Here is a 10,608-nt window from a genome sequence, read left to right as displayed (position 1 = left end):
AAACTTTGCATTGCTCATCGACCTCTATTGCAGGCTCTAACCTCTCTTTTGTCACATAGTTAAACTCAGGCCTATGGCTAGAGTTGCCAAAGTTTTCTTCTGTCGAGTCGTGTAGTGGCCTTTTGGCTCGAATAGTTTTATTCTCACCCTTGAATTTTACCCTATTTGAAAACATAGGGGTCCCCGCCACTGCATCATCCACTGCTCGTGAGGTAGCTATTGGGGATGGACTTGCTTTCTGTCGAGAAAGAGCTCTCTCAACCAAAAGCTCCAATGTAGGCCCACAACCTGTGTATTTTCCTTCCAAGAAAGCCAGTTGTCTGGCACATTGGAAGTAAGCATTGATTAGATCTGTCACACAAGCATCATAAAGACTAATCTTTTGCCTATACCCCTCCCCTGCCAACCAGCTTGCATGCTTGGTCTCTGACATATTTGTCCTTGGGACAAGAGCATTGACAATAGGCTCTCCATCCTACAAGAGAGTGGTAGAAATTGATTAAAAACAATGCAGTGCACATAAGTAGGAGGCACACAATAATACAATGAATAATCTCTTACAAACATTACCTTTAAAATGAAATGACCCCATCGACTAACCCTATAGTGCCACCAACTCAACCAGCTAAGAAGCTTAGGGATGTTTCTATCAGCTGCCTTGCCAGTTGCCCACCATGCTCGTATCCTGCGAAATTGCTGAAGGGCACTTTCTTTGTTTGGGGCAGTCCTCCACATCTCACACATCTCCCTGTGCTTTTCTTGATGTGGGCTATAGATGTACCTCTGCGTGTGGACACGAAGGTTGTCTTCCCAATGCCATAAACATGACCTTTCCCTTTCAATCATCTCCTTTCCGTCGTTGAAGACACGTCTTACTGCATTCCAGTTAGCGCCAGCCTCATCCGCCATAAACCCAAAAAAATTTGCTACCTTCCCTGTGTGCTCCACCATTACCAAATTCATATTTTCCCAAAACATGACTTGAGCATCCTCATCCTCTTCTCTAAATTCACAAGTTGCTATTGTCAATAGCTCACCAATCCTGCATGCCACAAATGGAAACAGAGTTATATTAAAGACACAAATTAAGCAATGCTCTCTACCGCTTGTAACTTACATGTGGTCATAAACATGTGCTCCCATTGTATGCCATCCAGTATCCACTCGATGCACATGATCAAAGCAGACCCATGCTTGATTAAGATCCCCATTACCATCCTTGTCCATTCGCCGAACAATGTCAATCCCAGAACCAGGTCCAGTAGTAGACATCTTAAAGATAAAGCAACGCTCAGTAGTAGTGGTGGCTTGCAATGGAAATCGAGAACCATGGAAGAACTCAAAATGGCATGTTCTTTTTAGATTAAGAATGGCTTCATATCCTTCACCCAGAGGCCGTGTTGTTTTTCGTGTTTGCATTACCATCTGCTTCACCCTGCATTCATAAAGCATACTTAGTGTATTAAAGATGATAATTGCATACTATTCTTTGCTAAATTGCACTTCCTACGTACTTTTTGACATTTATCAAACTTTGCAACTCTTGCGACATCTCCTGTAGCTCCCTCTCTGTCATGAATTCTCCCTGTGCCTTGTCATCATCAGTGAATGCTCTTAGAACCACCTCCCTTGCCACAATCATTTGTACCTTTCTGGGCCCAGCGTTGTGGTCGATGCCCACTGCACGTGCTACAAAGGCCTTGATATTTCGTATCGATGCTCGGCACATTCCCTTGGAAACCATGTGTGTATGTTTGCCATAATGAATAAATAGTCTGCTATGCATTGATTCTTTTGGCATAAAATAATAGACACAGGCAGGACATTCTTTAAGACACATTGGCACATGCTTGCAGAAAAAACACTCAAGGTTCCCGAAACTCCCAATTGCTAAATTCCCATATTTTGGAGATTTTATCAGCTGCCCATTCCAATGGAGTTTGTTTGGTTGATTCATACGTGTCCTAAAGGAGCAGTGCTCATTCATGCATTGGAAGGTTCCCCCGCAGAAGCTCTTCCTAAGAACAAAAGTTTTATTGGCCCTAGTTTGCGTTTGTGGCTTTGTCCAAATGTTGCCCTCGTATTTTTGCTCCATCCCTTCCATACCTTTCCCACCTTCAAGCTCATATGTACTGAACTCTGGGTACACCTTGGGAAGCTCTTTTACCTTGCCTTTGTAATCACAATCATGGATTAAAGTGTGCAAGACATCAGTAGGAGGTAACATGCGGATTATTTGAAAGCAAGAGACCGCAGTATCAAATTGAACATCTTCCTCTTCCAAATGTTGAAAGCACTTTTCCACAGGAGAGACCTCTATCTCCTCTTGCAATGACCCATGTGCTTGGACATTGATTTCTTCTATCTCTTCAGTGTCCAAGTCACTGTAAAGCACAATGCTCTCTAATTCAATGCGCAATGCAAAACAGAAAATGTCAAAGTCAAAGTTAATGCCACTTACATTGGAGTACTCTTTCGAGAACCGGGAGGAAATATAGTTGAGGGGCCTTGTTCTGGGGTCTCAAAATAATTCTCTGATTTGGCAATATATACAGAGGACAATGAATGCTCCAAGATAAAATATGCCTCGTCTCCAATCCCTGCATACAAGTGTAAAGGACAAATGGGCTCATACTCTCCTCCAATTTCAAGTAAGGCCTCCACATTTATCCCACCAATAGTTCCAAGCTTCCCCCGGATCATGTTGATTGACACAAGACATTTGCCATTCAAGAAGGGGACTCGGATGCATGCACCCATTGTAGAATGGAGGAAAACACGAGCCTCCCTGCATAATGCAATCACAACAACAATTAAGGAATTTACATTGAATATTAGCCAAAAATATTTTAATACTAGATGTTCTTGCTCTAATCAATAGCATATACTAGCCATAATACAATTTTACCAGGCTCATTTTAAGACTATGGGTAGAAGCAAATAAAAATATTTATTACAAAAATAGTCATAATGAAGGGTATCAAAAAGAGTACATGTATATATGTATATATGTTTGTGTGTACACGTGTGTGTATGTATACACACACACACGCACACACACACACACACACACATATTTGCTTTGTGTTAGTTCTTGCGCTTTTTCATAATCTCCTGTTAGATTTCAAAAACTCTACCAGTTGGATGCCATAGCATAACTGTGCTATAGATTTAAATAAATCGGAAAAATATTGACCAAACCCTTAAATTTTAGTGTTGAAATTCATTAGTGTTAGGATAAAAAAATTTGTCCAGTGCCTAACTTAGGGTTTTTAGTAGTCGGCTACTTCTTATGAAGCAATTACTTAACGCTTTTAGTCGTCCTCCACACAGAAGCATCTTCCCTCGAACACACACGCAGAGAAGCGATCATGAAGCATCATACGTCTCCCCAGCAAAGAAACGCTGATCTCATGCGCAGGGCCCTCTCCCCACTCCAATCTTTCTCCCCAACAAAGAGACACAGAAAGGTATCATCATCCATGAATTTGTGTTATTTTGCCTGAATGAATTTGTGCGCTCAGCGCACAAAATAATAGGATGTTTTGCTGCCGCCACACTCCACACACAGTAGTATGAGATGTGCGGCGTTACTTCTTGCTATTTTTCTTGAATGAATTTGTGCGCTCAGCGCACAAAATAATAGGATGTTTTGCTGCTGCCACACTCCACACACAGTATGAGATGTGCGGCGTTACCTCTTGCTATTTTTCTTGAATTAATTTGTGCGCTCAGCGCACAAAATAATAGGATGTTTTGCTGCCGAGCAGTGACAAAATCATCACGATTTTGAGTTCGTTTCAAGCTTCGGGGGCGCTGAGCGCACAAATTTGGAGAGAGTAGTGTAAGAACATGCTATCTATATGGTGCTGTCTCAAACACATTGCATAGACTGTCTCTCTTACTACTGTCTATATTATGCAGACTTTGTGTATACAAGAAGCTCAAAAAACTCACATTTGATGTCTTCTTGGTTGAGAAACGGCTCACACAGTCGAGAGAGGAGACCAGCAAACATGTGCATCTAAAGAACAATAGCACAAAAAGAAAAAAGTTTGTCCTTAAAAAAGTGTTGGATTGCGAAATATCACTTCTAAAGTTTATTAGTACTCAATATTGAATGCCTTCAGATTTGGGCTACCGAATCTTTATATATTTTCCAATAAATTTGAATGCCTTGAATTGAACACCTGAAAAGGGCTCCGTAAATATTTTCCAATGGAGATTTTTTTAAAATATTCAATACGGCTTTGAATGCCTTGGAATTTGGGCCAAAGCACTCCATATGATAATCTCAAAGATATTCTGTTCGTTATAATGAGTTGGCCGTTTTGTTGGATAGTGAATGTACCACCTTTGTTTGATGATTGTGTTGCAGTACTGAATTTAATCTCTTTAGTGAATGTGCCACCTTTTCTTTAAGTTTGTGTCGTATTACTGAATTTGCTGTTAAAATAATCAATTAATTATACAATACGAGTACAATACTATTTGAAGATTTGTTCTTGTATTTTTGCATGGCTATCTGGTTTTCAAATGAGTTCGAGTCATTTCACTAGAGCATCTTGCTTGAAAGGTTCTTGTTGTGCAAAAATGGATGAGTTACCTCTTGCTAAGCGGAAAAAGAGTGTGCAGGTTGGCCTAGGTGAGAGCTCATCGAGACACACAAGGAGGCAAGCTGATTTTTCTAGCACTTTGGAGCAAGCCGCCTCCTCAAACCCTACTACTACAGAGCATGCGGTACATATCATAGATGACACTAACCTGGAGGTGGATATGGATAGGCAACATCTACATAGTGATGAAAGAAATGAGGAGGATGGACAAAATGTAGTGGGGGCAATTGAGGAAAATAAAGGTGATCAAAATGAGGGTGAGAATACTCAAGGTGGTGATAATGAGGATGAAGGTGAGAATACTGAGGATACTGGGAGAGAGATAGAGGGGGAAGAGAACACACATCCACTAGTAGAGGATCAAGAAGAAACAGTTGTCACAACCCAAACTGAAGGAAGCAAGCAGAAAAAAAATAAGGTTGATATTTTTGGGAAGATTCTAGAGACATCTACTCCACAAGCCTTTTTAGATAGGATAGGAGTCAAATTTAGGTCTCCACCTCCACGTGTTCCTCTCTGTAGGATGATCCAGACGGAGGCAATCCGAAAGGTTTCTCCCTCAACAGATAAATCTCTTACTCGAAGCTTCAAAAAACTAGGTGGGTACATTGAGAGCATGGGAGCTTTCACAGTATCAATTATGGACTTGGAAGGGGAGGAGACACCATTGACACAAGAGAGGGAGGAATCTTGGGATGAGCATTGGAGGACTGTGAATCAACAATTTGAGGAAACTCTTGCACTTGACCCCGAGTGGGGTCCGTACTTGAGCCGAAAAATGGTGCATATTCTTGATGGTAATAATCGACACAATGCTTGGATGGACTGCATTTCTACAGGTGAGTTCTCATTGGGATGTTATAGTTTCTTATGCTTCTTTGTCCTTCCTAATTTTGTGTTTTATTACAGGGTTTCAAGGGGATTTGTCCATGCATTGTTGTGTTCTCTGTAAATTTTATGTGTTCGAGCGGAGGGATGTGGGTGAGCTTTTGTTTTCATTGTCCAGGTTGAACAAGTAAGTTAATTTGTCATCAGAGTCTCCTTCTATGTCAAGTAAGTTGTTTGTACTCAAGAATATTAACATATTTCTTCTTTTTTTTGCAGGACGCATGATTATGCATTTGTGCCAACCACATTTGGTGATCGTCTATTTCAACTAAGAAGATTGGGAGAGTCCGACCTAACAACTCTCATGGCACATTTGGACAATGAGGACAAGCTATGGGTTGAGAGAGAGATGCAGAGTGCATCTACCAGAGGAAGGCCTAGTTGGCTTCATTTGCCAATCCAGATTATGACTTGGCTCTTGTTTAAGGATGAGATGGAGCAAAAAATTGATGAGGCATCAAATGGACCACTTGCCGAGTCTGCTAGGGAGAATGTGACTCGAAAGGTAGAAGTTCTCTACAGAGGAAAAACATCAAAATATGCAAGGATTGCTGATCCCTCCAACGGTGAGGCCTTTTGGTGTGCAGTGCTCTCCCTCCCATGGCACGCGTCAAGCAATCATGTGGCCACAGAGGAAAAGCTCAATATGATAGGTTCTGCTTGCATCAGAGACACAGATAAGGCTCACATTGTCAAGCTATTGGACAACTCTCAGGCTGCAGTGCGATCACTTGAGGGTATGCCAAATGATAAGACAAAGGTTAGGGAATGGCTGCACATGTACTCCTACTGGCTTTAGATCACAGAGCTGGGTTTGAGAATCCAAAATGATATTAAAAATGCCGATCGAGTCAGGTTGCCAGGTGAGAGCCAATTCACCTCTTTTGTTGTTCTATGCAGAAGAAAGTACTTCAAAAGGGCTTTCAAAGTGCACGAAGGAGGCATAAAATTTAGCCATGATATTGACCATCAACCAGGCCTACAAAGTGCTACACGGCGAGTCGTTTATAGGTTTTCCTCCAACATAACCCAGATATTCCTTGTTAAAAAACATGCATGCTTCTTTCTGTGTGTTGTTTTATCATTTGTGCTTTGGCTTGCAGATGGTTGCTTTCTGAAATTGAGGAGCACCAATTGGATATTTTACCCCCTCTCGCTAGTGTGTGGCTTTGTGTTGACAATCAATCTTATATGTATGCCGATTTGAAGCTTGGAAGAGTAAGTGATTGAATTTGTCATTTTGAATCCATGATTGAGAAACATGTTCATATTGAGGGTGAGTTATGTTTACCCATGTTTGTCATTGAACAGACCATGTCAAGCATAGAGTCTCGTTTCTGCCCGTGGTGGTTGGACCTTGAAAGAAACCATGTGCCTGAGGAGGAGCTTGATCTGTATCGCCAACATAAGTCTATATTGGAGCTTCGTAGCCAGCAAATTGATCATAATGAGACCACATCCACATCACATGCAACATCGATTGCATCGGCTTCTTTTCGTAAGTCATTGCCAGTGAATTTAGGGAGGGAAATAGTGAATCGTGCATTGGAGGTGAATCGAGCAATGGAAGCAAATAGGGAGCAGAGTCAACAACAGACATCCAATAGTAGTGCAGGCGGGATACAACCAACTGACATCATAACCAAGACATTGCAAGCTCCAGGTATGTGAGCTTCCTACCTCATCTCTATCGTGATCCGATTGTTTTGACTTGAGACTATGTGTGTTAAATGTCAAAAACCTGTCTATAGGAACCATTTATGCCTTCAATGTCAGTATTGAGGACCTTGCAGCTACTTTTGTGAACATGGAGGATGCATCCTCATTGGGAAAGCAAGTGCTTGATGCCATGAATGTTATTTGCACAGTAGGGAATGTCAAGAGTAGAGGGTCCGATTACTGTGTGGAGTTGATATTTGCAGACTTCCCCTCAAATATCATCATTGGAGGTTGTGTTGCAAACAAGGTTCCATATTGGAATAAGATTGGGGATGGCATGTATGACTCTACTTTTAAAGTTGTTGATTCTTGTCTCTCGGATCGAGGCTTCTTTACATGCCTTTACACTATGGAAGAAGGAGTGACCATTGAGCAGGTTGCACAGAGTGTTGGGTTTGGCATTTATCATAGACAGGTTGTGAGGTGTACTCCACCTATTGGGAAGAAGATGGGGCAAATGATTACTACCCAGGTATTAGTGTTGTTCTCTTTGGGGCTGTCATTTGTGCAAATCTTCTTTGTCCCATTTAAGGTGAAAATGCATGAACAACCAATGTGTCTTTGCTTGTAGGTCACTTGTCTAATATTGGCTGTTTTTGTTCGCTCAACATCTCCTGCTACAAGCTTTGTGATGCATGGGGATCAACTAAGGGATTTGGCACTAGGTGATGATCTTGATGTAGGGCAAGATCTTATCTTTGACATGTATGTATGCATTCAAATCAAGATAGAATTTAAAATGATTTTCGGTGATCTTTATGGCATATGGTTAATGGTTTGTGTGCGTTTTCAAGAGTGCCATCGGAGGATCTGGTGAAGAGAAAGGGTAGACCATGGCGGGGCGGTTGTCAGAGAGGTCAGCGGCTTAGCAAATACATCGTCTCCGTCTTCAGTCGTCCTGGGGACACGATTTTGGATTTGTTTGCTGGCACTGGAACTCTTGGGCTAGTGGCAGCATTTATGGATCGCAATGTCATAATGTTAGACAAGGATGAGCGGATCTATGATCACCTGTTAGAACCATACTCAGCAAAGGTATGCATGTTGAAAAGATAAATATGTTAGTAGAGAATAATTTTGTATTGATAAAGCTTATTTTCTTTTCTTTGTGTCTCTTGCAGTTATGAGGATCACATGTCTACATCAGAATGCCATTAGAGATAGTTTTTTTTTTAATTGAGACAATCATTTTTTTGGGACTATTGGAAGTAATGTTTTGATGGATGTTATGCTTCTGAATGTTTTTTACAATAGCATGTAGCTGATTGTTGGACAATTTTTATTTGGATTATAAAATTTTTAAATCCTATGGTTATGGTTTCTAAAGAGTATTATATTGTTGTGTCAGTGGTATGGCTATTAAAATTGGTGTGCATCTTAATGGCTTGATTTCTATGCTCTCTGGTCGCTGTGGTTTCCATGTGGTTGCAAACAATAGTTTGTTTCTATTAGTAGCTCAATGACCAATTCAACGTCTTTTTAGCGAGCCAAGTAGTATGAGTTTTGTAGTGATTTTTTATATCCGCACCATTCATTTGAAAATGCTTTATTTGCAATAGTCATTTTTAAACTTTTTTAGTCTTCTTTGTTCTGTTCATTATAGAGTTGCACTATGGTTTCACTCTTCTCTTTAACATTACATGCTCGCTTAACATCATACCATGCCCCTACTTGCTCACTTTCACAAGGACTTTATTTCTACTCACTGCTCTGTGCTCACTGCTCTTGGCTCGCTAAATAGACGCACCCCGGCACAGTCATTGTGCCAAGTGGCAGGATCGTCAGTTCCGAGCATGCCTAGCAGAGTTTCCTATTGGTGTGGTCGTCTCTGTGATTGATTTTGCAGAGAACTACACTTTCACACCTTTTCAGGAGATACAATCTGAGTATTACTTCTCAGAGCAGGTAATGGTTATATTTTGTAATATTTGTTTTATGTTTGAGCTACATTACTTATTTGATTTTTTGTGTCCTAAACGTATGTATTGCTTACCTCACCAGGTTGCTATTATGGTCCACATTAGCTATCGACATGCAGAGGCTCATGTAGATGGGATAGCAAGTACCCCCGAGACCCGTGTCATTATTCGAGAGTATCATTTCTATATCAGTGATGATCGTTCACATGATGCACATTTTGTGCAACACTGTTTTCATCTCCATGACAATTTTTTAGGAGATTGTGGGATCAGACATGTCCAGCGATGGGTTTGGTCGGATGGTTGTGGCGCACAGTTCAAGTCATCACGTCAATTCTATTGGCTCTACAGGTAGTACTTATGGCTTTCTTACATTTACAATTAAACTAAATTCACTAGAACATCTTAAAGAAAATAATAACTAAGACTATCTTTTATGGATTTATAGGTGGCATGTGCAGTCTAGTATCCCAGTGATTTGGTCATTCTTTGAGACTGGTCACGGGAAGAGAGAGCATGATGGTGCGGGCGCGTGTGTGAAACGTGCCTTGAGGCATCATCAGCTGCGACAGGATGCTCAGCGGTTCAGAGATGCGGGCCACGTAGTCGAGTGGTGCTCCCAACATTTGTGTGGGAGTGCAGCATCATCGTACCCCAAACGTGATGCTCGGATTGTCAGGAGATTTTTTTGGCATGTGGATGGTGGCATGATTGATCGTAGAGCCTCCCATGATTGTGACACAGTACCTGGCACCTTGGGCTTACATTCCATCAAGAGCACGTGCATGGCGGCCCCCACGATTTATACACGACGGTTTGCATACGACGGTTTGCATGCTTCTGTGGAGCATGTATGGATGGCGATTGGTCACATTGTGCCTCGAGAGGATGGGCAGATGCATGGATACAGACATTCCTCTCCCCCCAGCATCCTTCACATCCAGTGGTGTCTGATGAGCACACAGGTCTTGCGTTCATGGTCAGTTATGATGACCTGACAGATTTGCTACAGGAGGGTGATGTATTTGCTGTTATTGCCAGTGAGGGAAATAGCGAGGGAGTAGACTACTATCTGATGAGTTGCACTAGGCCAAAGTGCATGCTTCACCAGGATACAGTGGATGATCATGGGTTTTCTTATGATGCCCATAGCATGATTGTGGAGGCCGGTTCTACCAGCAGATTCGACTTCATCAGGGGAGTCTTGAGTTCCAGCAGTGGAAGTGGGAGTTAGAGGCATTTCAGTTCTCTCATCTAGTGGTTGCTACCAGGCTCACTCTTGTTCGAGTACAGAGCCGAAAACACAGTTCTCACCCTCGTTTTCGGCTTCGAGTGGATGACCATGAGAGCATTCTAGAGCAGTTGAGAGCTAGAGAGGGTGCTGCTGACTAGATCTCTATCTTGATAGTGACTAAACTCAGACTAGCTGGGTTAGCTCACTTACATTGTACTTAGATTTTTGGGCA

The 10,608-nt window shown here is 41.7% G+C and overlaps 2 protein-coding genes across 2 annotated transcripts; both read left to right on the top strand.

Annotated features, from left to right (window-relative positions):
* The first annotated feature begins 4,987 nt into the window (after positions 1 to 4,987).
* Positions 4,988 to 5,856, top strand: LOC147634791 (uncharacterized). Its single transcript, XM_086803411.1, has 2 exons — positions 4,988 to 5,455; positions 5,721 to 5,856. The coding sequence occupies exons 1-2, from the start codon at positions 5,140 to 5,142 to the stop codon at positions 5,774 to 5,776; spliced, it is 372 nt and encodes a 123-aa protein (XP_086659537.1). The 5' UTR covers positions 4,988 to 5,139; the 3' UTR covers positions 5,777 to 5,856.
* A 1,723-nt stretch (positions 5,857 to 7,579) lies between these two features.
* LOC147634790 (uncharacterized) lies at positions 7,580 to 8,455 on the top strand. Its single transcript, XM_086803410.1, has 2 exons — positions 7,580 to 8,258; positions 8,345 to 8,455. Exons 1-2 carry the CDS (start codon positions 7,989 to 7,991, stop codon positions 8,348 to 8,350), a joined length of 276 nt encoding a protein of 91 aa, XP_086659536.1. The 5' UTR covers positions 7,580 to 7,988; the 3' UTR covers positions 8,351 to 8,455.
* Positions 8,456 to 10,608: the final 2,153 nt, after the last annotated feature.

This window comes from Cibotium barometz, chromosome 10 (assembly GCF_041138505.1).
Source record: "Cibotium barometz isolate CiBa-2024 chromosome 10, ASM4113850v1, whole genome shotgun sequence".
Lineage (NCBI taxonomy): Eukaryota > Viridiplantae > Streptophyta > Polypodiopsida > Cyatheales > Cibotiaceae > Cibotium > Cibotium barometz.
Note: the sequence above shows the minus strand (reverse complement) of the source record. Positions and strands in the feature narration are given on the sequence as shown.

Bases quoted from the DNA above. Each gene is read 5' to 3' on its own strand.
- LOC147634791 (XM_086803411.1), top strand. From the start codon at position 5,140: ATGATCCAGACGGAGGCAATCCGAAAGGTTTCTCCCTCAACAGATAAA. The intron at 5,456-5,720 runs GTGAGTTCTCAT...TTTTTTTTGCAG, and splicing joins GATGGACTGCATTTCTACAG to GACGCATGATTATGCATTTG.
- LOC147634790 (XM_086803410.1), top strand. From the start codon at position 7,989: ATGGTTAATGGTTTGTGTGCGTTTTCAAGAGTGCCATCGGAGGATCTG.